Source organism: Thalassophryne amazonica, chromosome 8 (genome assembly GCF_902500255.1).
Source record: "Thalassophryne amazonica chromosome 8, fThaAma1.1, whole genome shotgun sequence".
NCBI classification, from domain to species: domain Eukaryota; kingdom Metazoa; phylum Chordata; class Actinopteri; order Batrachoidiformes; family Batrachoididae; genus Thalassophryne; species Thalassophryne amazonica.
In genome coordinates this window covers 52,271,495-52,290,360 of record NC_047110.1, presented here as the reverse complement: position 1 = coordinate 52,290,360, position 18,866 = coordinate 52,271,495, and the positions used below count along the sequence as shown (strand labels likewise).

At 41.5% G+C, this 18,866-nt stretch overlaps 1 protein-coding gene across 1 annotated transcript; it reads right to left on the bottom strand.

Annotated features, from left to right (window-relative positions):
- Positions 1 to 368: 368 nt before the first annotated feature.
- On the bottom strand, positions 369 to 18,460 carry edc3 (enhancer of mRNA decapping 3 homolog (S. cerevisiae)). The gene is made up of 7 exons (XM_034176249.1): positions 18,349 to 18,460; positions 17,981 to 18,146; positions 17,665 to 17,891; positions 4,261 to 4,602; positions 2,401 to 2,554; positions 1,041 to 1,258; positions 369 to 902 (listed from the first exon to the last, which is right to left on the bottom strand). Exons 2-7 carry the CDS (start codon positions 18,142 to 18,144, stop codon positions 568 to 570), a joined length of 1,440 nt encoding a protein of 479 aa, XP_034032140.1. The 5' UTR covers positions 18,145 to 18,146; positions 18,349 to 18,460; the 3' UTR covers positions 369 to 567.
- Positions 18,461 to 18,866: the final 406 nt, after the last annotated feature.

The window sequence follows — 18,866 nt, the reverse complement described above, 5'->3', positions numbered from 1 at the left end:
CAGATGTGAACAAGGTTTTAAGATAATGTCTCAGCTGCCCAGCAACTTTGCAAATTACTGTCTCTCAAATGGTTTAGGGTTGGGGTTCGGTTAAGAGTTAAATTCCCCTGTCATGCATAAATAGTATGGAAATGTGAACAACCACCTCCACATTCGTGCAGCGGCTTTGTGTACCTGAAGTCTTGCACAGCAGCAAAATTCCAATGGTTCTGTCCACTTCTGGAATTATCCACCTACACATACTGTATGGAATATGAACACAATGCTGTGTAATGCTAACAATCATGTTGTGACTTTAAATAACCCACCTAAATGTGTAACAATGATTACTTCTACACATTTGTCACAGCCTCTAAAGACAATATGTTAAGTTTTCAATGCTCTTCTCAATCAAAGTTGTTGCATCCCAAACAACCCCTCAGCAAGACAGAGAAGTCAAGTTAGCATGGAGCCGAATTTGAAATTGATGGATTTTGAAGCAGCTGAAGTTCTGGAATACAAGGCGCCAAAACCCAGAGGGTCCAGGATGGTGAATGATGTTGTTCATCACACTGAGCAGGAGTCCTTTCACGCAGAATGTAAGGGGATGACAAATTTGCACCCAAAAGGAGAATGGTACGTGATTCCCACTTCCTGGAACACCTGACGAGGAATGCCTATGTCACACAGGTAAACTCTGCCAGCACCTTCGGCTGTCGGAAGGGGGAGGCAAAGAGAAAGGGACCACTTGGCCTCGACCGCCTGCCCCTGTCCACTCACAGGAGGGTCTATGCTGAGAACTGGAGCTCTGTTGTGGTTAGCCCAGTCTGCAGCTGCTCTGTACCACGGCTGATCCATCAGGAATGTGTTCTCATGGCAGTCCAGGCAGTTAATGATTAGGTCCACGGGAGTGTCCGGGAGGTCTGTGGAGCCAGAGAGAATTCATAACGTGATTCAAAGCATTTCTTGGCAAACTACAAGACAACTACCACAAATCAACATGTCAGGAGGAAACAAAGGATGACAATTTGCAGCTGATACTCAGAATCGAACACACGCACCTTTGATACTTGACACCTGTTTCCCACCAGTCTTGTTGAAGAGCGTGAGCTCGCTGGTGACCGAGTCAAGCATCTTCACAAAATTTGGCAGAAACAAGATGACCTCTACTTCATGATTGGCCAGGTGACGTCCACAGCTGATGCCCTGTGCACCCTGAACATGAGGGCCACAAAGCAGAGCCACTGTGGGACACTGGTGTAGATTTTTGGGGGTAAATCTGGAAAGAACAGTAAACGCTTATATTTTGTGATATCAGCACTCACCCTGTAGAGACACTCACATTCCATACTCAAGAATAAAGGTTCCATACAAGGTACTTCATGTGCACAGTGGCATGCACTTTTATGACATCAAAAAAAAAAAAAAAATCTAATATTCCTCCATTTCTCTTTAGGCCAGTTGATGTGTTCTTTGGCAAATTGTAACCTCTTCTGCACGTCTTTTATTTAACTGAGGGACTTTGTGGGGGATTCTTGCACATAAATCAGCCTCACACAGGCATCTTCTAACTGTCACAGCACTTACAGGTAACTCCAGACTGTCTTTGATCATCCAGGAGCTAATCAATGGGTGAGCCTTTGCCATTCTGGTTATTCTTCTATCCATTTTGATGGTTGTTTTCTTCCACATGTCTCTGGTTTTTTTTTGTCCATTTTAAAGCATTGGAGATCATTGTAGATGAACAGCCTACATTTTTTTGCACCTGCATATAAGTTTTCCCCTCTCCAATCAACTTTTTAATCAAACTACGCTGTTCTTCTGAACAATGTCTTGAACGTCCCATTTTCCTCAGGCTTTCAAAGAGAAAAGCATGTTCAACAGGCGCTGGCTTCATCCTTAACTAGGGGACACCTGATTCACACCTGTTTGTTCCACAAAAATTGACAAACTCACTGACTGAATGCCACACTACTATTATTGTGAACACCCCCTTTTCTACTTTTTTTTTTTTTACTAATAGCCCAATTTCATAGCCTTAAGAGTGTGCATATCATGAATGCTTGGTCTTGTTGGATTTGTGAGAATCTACTGGTACCTTGTTTCCCATGTAACAATAAGAAATATACTCAAAACCTGGATTAATCTTTTTAGTCATATTGCACTGCTATTATTCTGAACACTACTGTAGACTTTGTGGCATTCGTGACTTGTCGTTATGTGTAAACACAGCATTATATCTGAGATCAGACAACCCATTAAAATAATCGGTTGTCAAAAGACATTCTTTATCAAAACAGTTTACAACCATTTTCTACCAATCCACTGATCGATTCAGCACCAGAGCACCAGTAAACTAGGCCAACAATCTTGGGGGACTGTATTTTAGTTAATGTCTATTTGACACTTTGATTTTCTTACCTATTTGGGCCACCCAGCAACGTTAGTGCCATCTGACTGGCGCACACACCGGTCATCTCAAGTCTTCGCTCCAATGAGAGGCCATGACGTTCTGCAACTGTCAATAGGCGCTTGTGTAGTTCATAGGTTATGCTGGGTACAACAAGTCCAGAGTCTGTATTGAGTGAAGAGAAGATATACTCAAAAATATAAACGCAACACTTTTGGTTTTGCTTCCTTTTTGTATGAGATGAACTCAAAGATCTAAAACTTTTTCCACATACACAATATCACCATTTCCCTCAAATACTGTTCACAAACCAGTCTAAATCTGTGATAGTGAGCACTTCTCCTTTGCTGAGATAATCCATCCCACCTCACAGGTGTGCCATATCAAGATGCTGATTAGACACCATGATTAGTGCACAGGTGTGCCTTAGACTGTCCACAATAAAAGGCCACTCTGAAAGGTGCAGTTTTGTTTTATTGGGGGGGGATACCAGTCAGTATCTGGTGTGACCACCATTTGCCTCATGCAGTGCAACACATCTCCTTCGCATAGAGTTGATCAGGTTGTCAATTGTGGCCTGTGGAATGTTGGTCCACTCCTCTTCAATGGCTGTGTAAAGTTGCTGGATATTGGCAGGAACTGGTACACGCTGTCGTATACGCCGGTCCAGAGCATCCCAAACATGCTCAATGGGTGACATGTCCGGTGAGTATACCGGCCATGCAAGAACTGGGACATTTTCAGCTTCCAAGAATTGTGTACAGATCCTTGCAACATGGGGCTGTGCATTATCCTGCTGCAACATGAGGTGATGTTCTTGGATGTATGGCACAACAATGGGCCTCAGGATCTCGTCACGGTATCTCTGTGCATTCAAAATGCCATCAATAAAATGCACTTGTGTTCTTCGTCCATAACAGATGCCTGCCCATACCATAACCCCACCGCCGCCATGGGCCACTCGATCCACAACATTGACATCAGAGAACCGCTCACCTACACGACGCTACACACGCTGTCTGCCATCTGCCTTGGACAGTGTGAACCGGGATTCATCCGTGAAGAGAACACCTCTCCAACGTGCCAAACACCAGCGAATGTGAGCATTTGCCCACTCAAGTCGGTTACGACGACGAACTGGAGTCAGGTCGAGACCCCAATGAGGACGACGAGCATGCAGATGAGCTTCCCTGAGACGGTTTCTGACAGTTTGTGCAGAAATTCTTTGGTTATGCAAACCAATTGTTTCAGCAGCTGTCCGAGTGGCTGGTCTCAGACGATCTTGGAGGTGAACATGCTGGATGTGGAGGTCCTGGGCTGGTGCGGTTACACGTGGTCTGCGGTTGTGAGGCTGGTTGGATGTACTGCCAAATTCTCTGAAACGCCTTTGGAGACGGCTTATGGTAGAGAAATGAACATTCAATACACGACCAACAGCTCTGGTTGACATTCCTGCTGTCAGCATGCCAATTGTACGCTCCCTCAAATCTTGCGACATCTGTGGCATTGTGCTGTGTGATAAAACTGCACCTTTCAGAGTGGCCTTTTACTGTGGGCAGTCTAAGGCACACCTGTGCACTAATCTTGGTGATTAACCAGCATCTTGGTATGGCACACCTGTGAGGTGGGATGGATTATCTCAGCAAAGGAGAAGTGCTCACTATCACAGATTTAGACTGGTTTGTGAACAATATTTGAGGGAAAGGGTGATATTGTGTATGTGGAAAAAGTTATAGATCTTTGAGTTCATCTCATACAAAATGGGAGCAAAACAAAGTGTTGCGTTTATATTTTTGTTGAGTGTATGTATAATCATTTACTTCAGGTCATCTGTCCAAAGTAGCATTTTGCTATTGTTTAAAATGTACAACCTGTGCAATATTCTTTAGGCCCAGGCTGAGGAACTGTTATTTGTCTGTAGACAATCGGTTTGGCTTCCAGGATGTTTTCATCATGACGGTAGCGAGAGGGCGTCTGCTCCTGTGGTGTCCCACGTGACCTTGCACCATTACGACGCTCTGATATGTCAATCTCTGAGAAAACTGCTGCTTTGTCAAAAAGAGCCAGGTTTCCTTCAAAATCAAAGTCTGTATCCAGCCCATCATCCACTCCATCTCCAAAACACTCATCATCTCTGTTCTTCATTTGGCTACTGCCATTCTTCATACCATTTTTTTTCGGGGTGACCTGGTTTGCCCGACTACTGGATGACCCTGATGGGACAACAAAAGACAACAAACAAACCGGAACAATCAATCAGTTTTGGTTTAGAATGAACATCCTCCGAGGCCGGTGATTCCATAATTTTTGCCAGGGGTTGTAACACTGGATGATTGAAAAAAATCATCTGTTGCACCCTGTGGAAAAATTATGGAATCACCGGCCTCGGAGAATGTTCATTCAGGTGTTTAATTTTGTAGAAAAAAAGCAGATCACAGACATGACACAAAACTAAAGTCATTTCAAATGGCAACTTTTTGGCTTTAAGAAACACTATTAAGAAATCAGTAAAAAAAAAAAAAAAAAAAATTGTGGCAGTCAGTAAGTTACTTTTTTAGACCAAGCAGAGGGAAAAAATGTGGAATCACTCAATTCTGAGGAAAAAATTATGGAATCATGAAAAACAAAAGAACGCTCCAACACATCACTAGTATTTTGTTGCACCACCTCTGGTTTTTATAACAGCTTGCAGTCTCTGAGGCATGGACTTAATGAGTGACAAACAGTACTCTTCAATCTGGCTCCAACTTTCTCTGATTGCTGTTGCCAGATCAGCTTTGCAGGTTGGAGCCTTGTCATGGACCATTTTCTTCAACTTCCAAAGATTTTCAATTGGATTGAGATCCGGACTATTTGCAGGCCATGACATTGACCCTATGTGTTTTTTTGCAAGGAATGTTTTCACAGTTTTTGCTTTATGGCAAGATGCATTATCATCTTGAAAAATGATTTCATCATCCCCAAACATCCTTTCAATTGATGGGATAAGAAAAGTGTCCAAAATATTAACATAAACTTGTGCATTTATTGATGATGTAATGACAGCCATCTCCCCAGTGCCTTTACCTGACATGCAGCCCCATATCATCAATGACTGTGGAAATTTACATGTTCTCTTCAGGCAGTCATCTTTATAAATCTCATTGGAACTGCACCAAACAAAAGTTCCAGCATCATTGCCTTGCCCAATGCAGATTCGAGATTCATCACTGAATATGACTTTCATCCAGTCATCCACAGTCAAAGATTGCTTTTCTTTAGCCCATTGTAACCTTGTTTTTTTCTGTTTAGGTGTTAATGATGGCTTTCGTTTAGCTTTTCTGTATGTAAATCCCATTTCCTTTAGGCGGTTTCTTACAGTTCGGTCACAGACGTTGACTCCAGTTTCCTCCCATTCGTTCCTCATTTGTTTTGTTGTGCATTTTCGATTTTTGAGACATATTGCTTTAAGTTTTCTGTCTTACTTTGATGTCTTCCTTGGTCTACCAGTATGTTTGCCTTTAACAACCTTCCCATGTTGTTTGTATTTGGTCCAGAGTTTAGACACAGCTGACTGTGAACAACCAACATCTTTTGCAACATTGCGTGATGATTTACCCTCAAGAGTTTGATAATCCTCTCCTTTGTTTCAATTGACATCTCTTGTGTTGGAGCCATGATTCATGTCAGTCCACTTGGTGCAACAGCTCTCCAAGATGTGATCACTCCTTTTTAGATGCAGACTAACGAGCAGATCTGATTTGATGCAGGTGTTAGTTTTGGGGATGACAATTTACAGGGTGATTCCATATTTTATTCCTCAGAATTGAGTGATTCCATATTTTTTTCCCTCTGCTTGGTCTAAAAATGTGACCGTTACTGACTGCCACAATTTTTTTTTTCCTGATTTCTTATAGTGTTTCTTAAAGCCAGAAAGTTGCCATTTGAAATGACTTTAGTTTTGTGTCATGTCTGTGATCTGCTTTTTTTCTACAAAATTAAACAACTGAATGAACATCTTCCGAGGCCGGTGATTCCATCATTTTTGCCAGGGGTTGTATTTACATGTTTGCGTGGGTTCCCTCTGGGTGCTCCGGCTTCCTCCCACATCCAAAGACATGCAGGTTAGGTGAATTGGAAACATTAAGTCATCCGTAGGCGTGAATGTGTTTGTTTATATGTGGCCCTGTGACATACTGGCATCCTGTCCAAGGTGTACCCTGCCTCATGCTTTATGACTGCTTGGATAGGCTCCAGCCCCTCCACGACCTGATCTTAGGCCATGGGCCAGGATGGTCCCGCAAGCACCGCTCCCAACAACTCTATAAATTTGTTATTATTAGAATGCTTAGGATGTCTGGATTACAGTAAAAATACTTGGCCTCATTATGACATAAGAGCACTTTTAATGACCTACCCGAACCAAAAGAAAATGTCCAATTATGACATCTGATATTGTTTTCCGCATAACAAATAGTTACCAAATCATCATCTTTTAAGCAAATGGTACATACAAGAGAACAAATGAAAGTTGTCTTTACATAGAATCTACTACATTTTGAATTGTGTACTGCTTTCTTGTTCAAATCAGAGGGTATGCCTTCAAACAAACCTCTGTGTTGAAGGTTGTAATGACATACTCTTGACCTACTTCATGTCTCTTCTGCTACTCGCAGGCATTCTTTGACAGTTTTGTATTCTGTAATTGGGTGGTTAATGACAAGGTAGTAATCCAATGTTGTCACAGTGAGGCCCAGTATTTTTACCGTTACCAGTTGTTTTTGTAATGTAGACATCCTAAGCCTTGTAATGATACCACATTTACAGGGTTGTGTGTGTGTGGTTGGGGGGGGTGCACGTGGGACCATGCTGGCCCATGCCATGGCCTATCTTGGATAAGCATTTGAAGAGTGTGTGTGTGTGTGTGTGTGTGTATATGTACCATATTATCAATCATTACTTCCAACTCTAACTTGAACAAGCCTTGATGTAGTTAATAAAAATAAAATTAGCCACACCGTGCATCCAGAAAGTATTCACAGCACTTCACTTTTTCCACACTTTATGTTACAGCCTCATGCCAAAACAGAGTAATTTCATTGTTTCCCCTCAAAATTCTACTCACAACACCCCATAATGACATAACATGAAGCAATTTAATTTTTCATTCCATATAATAAAATGGAAGTGGCCCCTGTGTGTTTGGGTATCTGGAGCATCAACTGAAACCCAGAAAGCGGTGACTTTCATCTTTTGGCCTACTGATTTATTTTTTCAATACAAGTCGTGAAAACAGCAAGGTGATCGGACCAATATGCACTGCCATAGTAAGAGCCTGGGTTTCAAAATAAAAGCCTGTGAGGTTCCCCAAAAGTCTGATGTCCTCCGTATATACTACAAAAGACCACATCTAGAACCCGTGGTTCCCCACAGGTAAACGTTCTAGTTTTGGAATAACCAACCAACCAACCACCTTTATTATAAGCAATTTAAAAACAACCACAGTGGATCAAAGTGCTGTACAGAAGAATGAATAAAAATCATCTTAAGACATAATTCACGTAAAATCCAAAATTGTAAACAAAATACAACTAAAATAATTAAAAGCCATAAAATGGGTAAAAATAACAACCGTACAGTAAAATCGGTAAGATAAAAATCTAATAAATGAATGAAGTCAATGTCTTACTAGGTGTCAAAGGCCAAGGTGAAGAGATGGGTTTTCAGAAGAGATTTAAAAGCAGACAGAGATGAGGCCTGTCTAATTTGCTGAGGCAGGTTGTTCCATAACGTTAGAGCTAAACAGCGAATTCGTGGTCCCCTCTGAGCTTCCACTCAGTTTTAGGCACACTCAAAAGCGACTGATCAGCTAACATGAGAGAGTGGGTGGGTTTATAAGGGTGTAGAAGCTCAGAGAGGTAGGGTGGGGCAAGAGCTTTCAGGGGTTTAACAAAAAAGAATTTTAAAATGAATGGGCAGCCAGTGCAGTGAGGCAAAAATGGGGGAAATATGTTCATATTTACAGTTGCCGGATAAAAGACGTGCAGCAGCGTTCTGTACCATCCAAAGATGGGCGATGGAGGACGCACTAACCCCCCCCCCCCCCACACATATGGTGCATTACAGTAATCCAGCCGAGTAGTAAAGGCATGGATTACCGTCTCAAATTGCTGCCTTGAAAGAATTGTCTTTATTTTGGCCTGCTGCCTCAAATGAAAAAAGCAAAAATTTAACAACATTCCTGCTGGGGGGGGGGTCCCCACTGGTGCTACCAAAAAACTATCACTTTAGTCATTACATTTTAAACGGTTCAGAGCCATCCAGGCTTTTATGTCATCAAGACACTTGACGAATGCAACAACAGTGTGTATCATTCTTTTAAGAGGCACGTACATTTGACAGTCATCTGCATAACAGTGGAAAGGAATACCATTCTCCCTAAGTATAGAAGAAAAGGGGAGGGCCTAGAACTGAGTCTTGTGGGACCCCACATGACAGAGGGGGAGAGTAGGACAAATTCGCCAAGGCTGACAGAAAGTTCGGTCTGCCAAGTACGACCTGAACCACTTCAGTGCTATGCCCCTGATGCCCACCCACTGCCCCAAGCAGGAGATCAGGATTTCATAGTTCACTGTGTCAAATACAGCAGTTAAATCTAAGGGCACGAGAAAAACAGTCACCGGAGACAGAAACTATAAAAATATCACTGAAAACTCTTAAAAGAGCCATCTGTGCTGTGCAGGATTTTAAAACCAGATTGGAACAACTCAAGAATATTGTGTTCTTCCAGAAAGGCCATTAACTGCCTATAAACTACGTTCGGGGATTTTTGAAAAAGAAAAAAAAAAAAAAAAAAAAAAGGCAGATTGGAAATAGGCCTGAATTGGGCAAGAACTGCAGGACCTGGCCCTTTTTTTTTTTTTTTTTTTTTAAATAAAATCAGAGGTCGCACTACTGCTTGGTTAAAATTTTCAGGGACCACACCCAAGGACAGACTGCTATTAATAACTGCAAGAACAGATGGTCCTACAGTGTGGAATAAGGCTATAACATTAACAAAATGTGGAAAAAGTGAAGCACTGTGAATACTTTCCAGATGCACTGTACAGCATCTGAAAAATGCACACAGATTTAGAGCTATTTTTTTTTTGCCATAAAAGTGACGTAATGGCCCGGTCACACGGCACTAGCGAAGGACAACAAAGCCCAAACGAAACAAGAAAGTTGGACTTTGTTGGCATCGTTTAACCTTCATGCAGCTTCATTCCCACAGCTGGTACTTCGTCAGGCTTTTTAAACTGTACAAAAATTTGAACGAATGCCGCCGAAAACCTCAATTCATCCCTATTTCTTTTTGCTGTTTATGACTGTTTCTTATCATTTGCTTAGATTTGTAACGTTAGCGTTTCATTCGACCAGCTGAACGTTTTCATACAGTACAGAAGCTGGTTTGTGAGCACTGCTGTGGAGGGAGAGATGCAGCTGCTTCCTCCGCGGGCGGTGCTGGTGTGGGGCTTCTGCCGCTGTGTGTGATGGGGCGAGTGTGGCTGATGTCATGCCGTGGTGCTGGCCGGCCAGGAAGAATTTGTCAGCCTCCTCTGCCAGCGCACGGCAGTCCGTGATCATGGTGTGGGCCAGCACTACACACACCTGAGGAGGGAGGTGCTGCACAAAGAGTCTGGCCGGTGTCCTCTTAGGAGCTGCAGCATTCTGTCCATGAGCTCTGAGGGCTTGCTGTCCTCCAGCCCCTGCAGAGAGAAGAGCCTGCTGGCCCTTTCAGCATCTGACAGTTTAAAAGTTTTGAGTAGGTGATCCTTGATGGCTGTGTATTTGTTCACAGCGGGGGGGGTTTGCAGGAGCTCCAGTTGCTCTAGATGAGCAACCAGAGCAGGTGGATCCACTGACGTGCACACAGATCTCCACAGTGGATCGGATCACGCATGTCTCTAGGACTTAGGCGCTACAGAGCTCCGTCCCAGCGTCGAGTCCTGGAACACAGAGCAGGATGCAGACGCACAGCAGTGGCTCCAGGTGCGTTTCGTTTAATGCTCCAAGGTCGACGCTAGCTTCGGTTTCATTTCAATCCTTTTGAGCTCTTGATTTGCAGGCTATTTGGTGATGGGAAAAGCGAAAGCTCATTTGTCCACCTTTTCTCAACGATTTGTGACTTTATGGCTTTTTTCCCTTCGTTTAGCTATCCTTGTATGCTGTGTGACCAGGCCATAACCTAAGGTGCTAACTATTACCTTCCTGAAGGTCACTCGTCCAGCTACAGTCCACTTCATGACTTACTCTAGTACATACAGTCAGTGTGGATTGTTTTGTCTCCAAATGTAATACAGCTTTAATATGATTTTCAAATCAAATTCTTGTATTTTGCAATCAAAATTTGTCCATCTCCACCTCTTTGTAAACCCACAGTCTAGTCAGGAAAAAAACAAAAAACAAACATTGCATACATCTCAATAAGACTGAATAAGAATGATTACACAACTTGAAAGCTGTGTCTGATTTCACACCCACTGTGTTCACACACAGAGTCATGCAGAACTCCACCATGTGGCACTGTGTTTTCTCCACAGGAAAATGGTGTTCCTTTACAGCCTTCTTTGGACGTCTCTTGGCAACTTTGCTTAGCTATCGGTTTAGCTCAGTTTAGCCAATAACACAAAAGATCTGGAAGCTGATGCACGTCACGGTTCGCCTACTAACAGTATCACTCACTGTCTGACTTGTACAACTACACTCCACCTGTGTTAAAACCGGGATTACCTTTCACTGCTATGCAGATGATACTCAGTTATACATGCCGATAACTGCTGGTAATCTCGTTCACATAAAATCCTTAGATTACCTTGCAGCAGTGAGAAGTTGTATGTCTAGAAACTTCCTACTTTTAAACTCTGATAAGACTGAAATGATGGTATTTGGTCCAGTGAGACAACGGAATCAATTTGACCAGTTAACGCTCAGCCTCGGCTCGTGTGTCATACATCACACTGACAAAGTGAGGAACCTTGGGGTAATTTTTGATCCTTCGTTGTCCTTTAGCCTCCACATTAGAAATATTACTAGGACTGCTTTCTTCCACCTGCGAAATATAGCGAAGACTTGTCCCATCCTGTCTATGGCTGATGCTGAGACCCTGATCCATGCATTTATCTCTTCTAGATTGGACTACTGCAATGTTCTATTTTCTGGTTTACTGCAGTCTAGCATTAGGGGTCTCCAGTTGGTTCAAAATGTTGCAGCCAGACTTTTGACACGAAGCAGCAAGTACAACCACATTACACCCATTTTGGCATCCCTTCACTGGCTTCCTGTCCCAGTGAGATCAGATTTTAAGGTTCTGCTACTACAACCCCTGGCAAAAATTATGGAATCAACGGCCTCGGAGGATGTTCATTCAGTTGTTTAATTTTGTAGAAAAAAAAGCAGATCACAGACATGACACAAAACTAAAGTCATTTCAAATGGCAACTTTCTGGCTTTAAGAAACACTAAGAAATAAGGAAAAAAAAAAAATTGTGGCAGTCAGTAACGGTTACTTTTTAAGACAAGCAGACGGAAAAAAATATGGAATCACTCAATTCTGAGGAAAAAATGATGGAATCACCCTGTAAATTTTCATCCCCAAAACTAACACCTGCATCAAATCAGATCTGCTCGTTAGTCTGCATCTAAAAAGGAGTGATCACACCTTGGAGCGCTGTTGCACCAAGTGGACTGACATGAATCATGGCTCCAACACGAGAGATGTTAATTGAAACAAAGGAGAGGATTATCAAACTCTTAAAAGAGGGTAAATCATCACGCAATGTTGCAAAAGATGTTGGTTGTTCACAGTCAGCTGTGTCTAAACTCTGGATCAAATACAAACAACATGGGAAAGTTGTTAAAAGGCAAACATACTGGTAGACCAAGGAAGACATCAAAGCGTCAAGACAGAAAACTTAAAACAATATGTCTCAAAAATCGAAAATGCACAACAAAACAAATGAGGAACGAATGGGAGGAAACTGGAGTCAACGTCTGTGACCGAACTGTAAGAAACCGCCTAAAGGAAATGGGATTTACATACAGAAAAGCTAAACGAAACCCATCATTAAGACCTAAACAGAAAAAAAAACAAGGTTACAATGGGCTAAGGAAAAGCAATCGTGGACTGTGAATGACTGGATGAAAGTCATATTCAGTGATGAATCTCGAATCTGCATTGGGCAAGGTGATGATGCTGGAACTTTTGTTTGGTGCCGTTCCAATGAGATTTATAAAGATGACTGCCTGAAGAGAACATGTAAATTTCCACAGTCATTGGTGATATGGGGCTGCATGTCAGGTAAAGGCACTGGGGAGATGGCTGTCATTAAATCATCAATCAAAATGCACAAGTTTACGTTAATATTTTGGACACTTTTCTTATCCCATCAATTGAAAGGATGTTTGAGATTCAGATTTTTTATAGTGTTTCTTAAAGCCAGAAAGTTGCCATTTGAAATGACTTTAGTTTTCTGTCATGTCTGTGATCTGCTTTTTTTCTACAAAATTAAACAACTGAATGAACATCTTCCGAGGCCAGTGATTCCATAATTTTTGCCAGGGGTTGTAGAGGCATGTCTGTGGTGAGGATGAGGCTGCTAAAAGCTCATCATCCGAGTGCCTGGCAGCTACGAGGACCCTTTTGGACAGGCTCAGCCATCTTGTGCACAATCCCACCTGCTTTGTGCAGCGGATGCTGTATATAAAATTATTTTGTAGCAGATTAATCATTTTCTGTCAGAGCTTGGAGTTGAAAACACCTGTAATCACTTCTGGAATCACAGAAGACTGTTTCATCTGGACCCCCTTTGTCCCCTCTCTCTCCTGCTCCATGAAGTGGAGAACGTATTTTGGAATAGCTTAAAAGGTAACTATTTTAACTAACGCGCAAAAGAGCAATTTCGCAGACATTAACGGACGAAGACAAAGTTAAAAGTTGGATCACGGTGTCAAAATGCCTGTTAATCCACGGAAGAAATAGATCCAGTGAGAGGAATCACTGAGGTGACTGTCCAGGAACCCGTGGTTCGGTTGTAGCTGGTCTGGTGGATTTAATGACTCTGGAACACAGGTGAACAGCAGCCTGGCGCATGGCGCACACCCGCCGGACTGTACTGGAGCGTTTTCGGACTAAGTTTAAAAAATGTGACAACATCTTGAATGGATGCTGTGAATTGAAAACCCACACTTAAAGGGACCAGGTCTGGGAGGACTGGAGGTTTGGACCAAACCCATGCCAAAACGTGCACCTACATGCACACGTTAACGTGGCATTGTATTCATGTTTACGATCCTCCTGTCCTGTGCACCAATAGCATTTCTTGTATATTTGTCTGTGAATTGTTCTGTAATTTATGTTTGTAGCATGGCCCGAGCAGAGGGTCACCCCTTTGAGTCTGGTCTGTTTGAGGTTTCTTCCTCAGAGGGAGTTTTTCCTTACCAGTGTTGCTCTGGGGGTTGGTAAGGTTAGACCTTACCTGTGTGAAGAGCTTTGAGGCAACTCTGTTGTGATTTGGCACTATATAAATAAATAAAATGAATGAAAATGACGTGATCACAGAAGCAGGTTCATCAGTGACCATCTTAGCATAGCGCAATGCCACTGCACTAGGGATGGGTATCGAGAACCGGTTCCTTTCGGGTATAGTTAAGAAATGATTCGATCCACCGACATCAATAAGCTTTGTGCTTAACGATTCTGTTATCGGTCCTTCAGAGTGGCCGTTGTTTTGGCGGGTGTTTGTCAGGAAAATGATCATTTCTCTACACTGATTACAGACCCTGCAGCGGGTCCTTAATCAACTTTTCTGCAGCGCGGCTTTGCTTTGAACCTTGAACCAATCGAAGCGTGGTTCGCAGATTGAAGCAATGCTTCGGTCGATTGCTTCATTTATTTCTTTCTTTCAATTAATTTTCCCCCGCTAAAACCCTAAAGAGCATACGTCTGTGAGTATTATTTACCTTTTCTATGTTAAACCGACCTGTTATGGTCTTCTGAAACAGTTGATAGATGTATTTTATAACTTAAAAACGGGAGCGACGCTAACGCGTTAGCATGTCTATGGCATTTTCAATGTTAAAAGTTAGCATTTAGCAATTGCAGCCATCATCACGTTCGGGTGCATTTGTTTTCAAATTGTGATATTCCTTAAATTTATTTTTGCTTATATATTAATAATCTAATGATTATATACAATTTTAGAGAAAGAGTCAAAAATAACCTGAACACAACAGAAAATATATAATAGCAATTAACAATGAAAATAAATAAATACATACAGAAATAAATGTTTCCTGTGAACACCTAGTGACTCTCACACCTCCATTTCATCCCTGTCTTATTTAAGTTTAATGACAGTTTGTTTCGGTCAAACCATATTTTCAATGTGTTAATTTCTTCAGTGATTTCCTCCAGAACTATCTGCCAAACTAGAAAACTGCTGCATCCTAGTAAGAGCAGAATACTACTGGAATGAATTTGAATAAGTTGTATTTTTTTTTCTCACCTAAATGGATGCTGCACTCACTCCAGTTTATTGTCTGGAATAGTCTCAGATTGCATTTCAGAGCTTCTAGAATTCAAACATTTTCGTGCAGGTGGTGTTGGGGGGTAATTTTGGGTTTCAGCTTTTTTGTTTTTCACCACTTTCATCCCTGAATGAGTTGTGATTCACTTTTGTGCGGATTAAAGTTACTAACTGGGACTCCTGTCTCATTGCGAGAAAGAAACGAGAATCATCCTCTGTTCTGTTCACACAGCTCCAAACGTTGAGCGGCTCTCTGACAAGTCAAGATAGAACGATAGAATTCAGTCTGAATTAATAATTTCAAAGCGAAACACAGTTTTGTTTATTTTTATTTATGTCCAGAGATCAAGGATACAGTGACTAATCTCATATTTACTTTAAGACTCAAGGAAATACAAAGAAAACCTGTAAAGCCTACTTTTAGTACAAAATTCACAAGGTATCGATAAGGGAATCAATAAGGAATCGGATCGATAAGCAGAATCGATAATGGCATCGATAGATAAAACCTACACTGCACAAACTACAAACACAACCGATTCCAATCTTTCAAGAAAGGCAACATGCTTTGTTACAGTTCACAGAGGGAAAGGTTAAAATCCATGGTTATATCTGTTTTTTGAAAATCATTCTCACGCTGTGGTCAGCTTCACTTCTGCTCTGTCCCAGAGGGACTCCTTTAAAAAAAAACACAGCAAAAAACTAGAGCACCGCACTCATAGCGCACAAACATCCGCCATCACTAGTTTGCAAATCCACTCATTTTTACCTTGGAAAAATTTAAGGGCAAAGTTCAGTTAGAAGTGGCTTTTCATAAGCTAAAATATAATACAAAATATAGATAAAAGGGGCTTTCAATGTGAAAATCAAATATCCCCTTAATCTACAATACAGATCAGATGTGGATCAAACTTAGTCTATTTTTTGAGAGTGCCAATTTGCCAATTTGCACCTCATTGTCACAAATGAGAGTGATTGAGGCCCTTTTGTTTGAGATGTAATGCAAAATATACGCCAAATGGCCTTTCAATATTTAATTTAAACGTTCACAAAATCCACAATGTGGCTCACATCTGGATCAAACTGTCAAGTGATAGCCAATCTGCACCTCACTTTCAAAATATGAGAGTGACTGGGGCACATCTGATTAAGATAGAATGTAAAATATACATTAAATGGGGTTTTCAATGTAAATGTAAATGTCCACAAAATCTGTAATTTGGATCAGATGTTTTCTTCGCTGGAAGCGGCAAGTTAAAAAAAAAAACCCCTCACTTTCTTCCTCAAAATATTATCGTTGGAAAATCTGTTCACCTAATAAAGCTACAAGAGCTGTGCGACTCCATCCTTGCAAAACACATTTGAACAATTCTGACATTCACTGCCAAAGTACACAAAAAAATACTGATTTCACACTGTAAAAAATTATGCCCCCCCACAAAAAAATATTGGGGTGTGACCTGAGATGTCACCAAAATTCATAATCCTCACTGTTTGAGGTTTCTGAGCATTTATCAGAGGCAGGTGAAATCAAGCTAACTTCCCCAGGTTTATGACTTCATGTCTTTGGGTATATGGTACCAAAAATAAAATGAAATCAATATTTTCATAATTATTTATTTAGAATAGTCAACTCATTTAACATTTTATTTACTAGTGATACACACTTTAAGAAAAAGAGTTGGCTGTTCTTATCGACTCCATGCTATCACACAGTGAGACAGATGCTAAAGAGACTTATTGCATATTTAAAGTGAAATAGTGTATTTGTGTATTTTTAAAAAACACAAGGCGCTGTGTGTTGGCCCACTGGCTGCCCTCCACCTCACAGATTAAACGAAAGGAAGCACACTTTAACTGAATCAAGTTTAGCTATTGTAAGTCCCTTCGGCTGCTCCCTTGTTTGCACTTGGGGTCGCCACAGCAAATCCAAGGTGGATCTGCATGTTGAATTGGCACAAGATGACCCTGAACCATCCCTTAGTTATGCTGCTATAGACGTAGACTGCTGGGGGGTTCCCATGATGCACTGTTTCTTTCTCTTTTTGCTCTGTATGCACCACTCTGCATTTAATCATTAGTGATCGATCTCTGCTCCCCTCCACAGCATGTCTTTTTCCTGGTTCTCTCCCTCAGCCCCAACCAGTCCCAGCAGAAGACTGCCCCTCCCTGAGCCTGGTTCTGCTGGAGGTTTCTTCCTGTTAAAAGGGAGTTTTTCCTTCCCACTGTAGCCAAGTGCTTGCTCACAGGGGGTCGTTTTGACCGTTGGGGTTTTACATAATTATTGTATGGCCTTGCCTTACAATATAAAGCGCCTTGGGGCAACTGTTTGTTGTGATTTGGCGCTATATAAAAAAAATTGATTGATTGATTGATTGATGCAGAGGACAAACTTCATTGCATGCATTCCTGCAATGAAGTCCTGCTGACATTAAAGGCCCTTTCTTCTAGCGTTAGTGGCCAAGAGGCCCCTACAAATAGCAGCAAGGCTTCACAAGAAACCTGGTAAGCATGTCTGTTTTATGGTGTATCCACTTTGCATGTTCAAAGATGCCAACGTGGCTCAAAATAAGATGTTCACTCACTTGTGTGCATCACAACCCAAATTTTGTAGACTTTACAGAGATATCGAAATTTTGCAGACCCACAGGCTGCATATCCTTTACTTACCTTGCCAATCACAGGAAATAATTATTTGTTGCAGCCATGGCACATTCTATTGCCACTTACATGAATTGTGTCTTCGGCGGAACGCCTTGGGTTGACCGGGAATATCCAGATGGCGCTCTCCATAACTTTTAGAACAGTGTTGAGGAGAGCTGAGTTTCTCCACAGACCTTGGGTCTCCCTTTGGGACAGCAATTGGAGTGCTGTTTGCTTTTGCACATGTAGAAGAGCTGTTCCTAATGATGTCATTTCGAATTTCCAAAATCTTTAGATCCTTTATGTCCATGGCACTGGTTCAAAAAAAAAAAAAAGTCGTAGAAACATCAACCTTTCAACCCACTGTTGGGGAAATCCACCATACAAAGCAATTAGGCTTTACCTGAAGGTGACCTCTGGAACAGGGCATTTGACCCCGTTGTGGAAGGGCTGTCTGAGGGAGATGGTTTGGCTCTTCTGGTCCACAGATGATACCTCTCCCTGGTACACCCCCAGTGTCGGCCCACAGTTAATTGACACTAAACTACCTAACCAGTCAGCAGCCATGTCTGAGCAGAAAAAAAGAACAGAAAACGCCCGTCTTGGTTTTATAATCCGTTAACGGTATAATGTTTGTGAACCCATCCACGCGCTAAGAGTTCAAAGTATGCTAACTAGTTAGCGTTAGCTCCGGCCTATTGTTCAAGTTACCTTCTACTGATAATTCCAAATATACCTACTCATTGAAATAATTAAACTGCGTTCGCTTACGTGTTCGGAATGAAAACGCCCAAGCACACCAATGAATCAGCAGCCAAGTTAAAAAGTAAAGTGGCACTCTCCAACAACCAGATTCACGTTACAAACAACTACTGATCGGGGAACATTTAAGTTCCTGGCGGGATTTCAAAATAAGAGGTCTCACGCACTGCAGTGTATGAATATTGTATTTTTATATGTTATTGGTACACCCAGTGGGTAGCCAGGTGGTTAAATTACTGCTTAAATTACTGGCCGCCCCTTTCCCAACTGGAAAGGTTAATGTCATAAGAAACTGAGCATGAAATATGATGCTTATATAGAATTTGTACAGATTTTTTTGCTTCCATAAATAATTTTAATAAATATTAATATTTTATTCAGTGATGCAAAGACACAGTTGGAGAAATATGTTTACATACACCCCTGCCAAAAACTCTCAAACTCAATTTTCCTATCCTGCACATATTCCATTTTATAAAATAAAATAAAATAAACTATAAGACAGTTAGAATGTGTAATTTATTTTC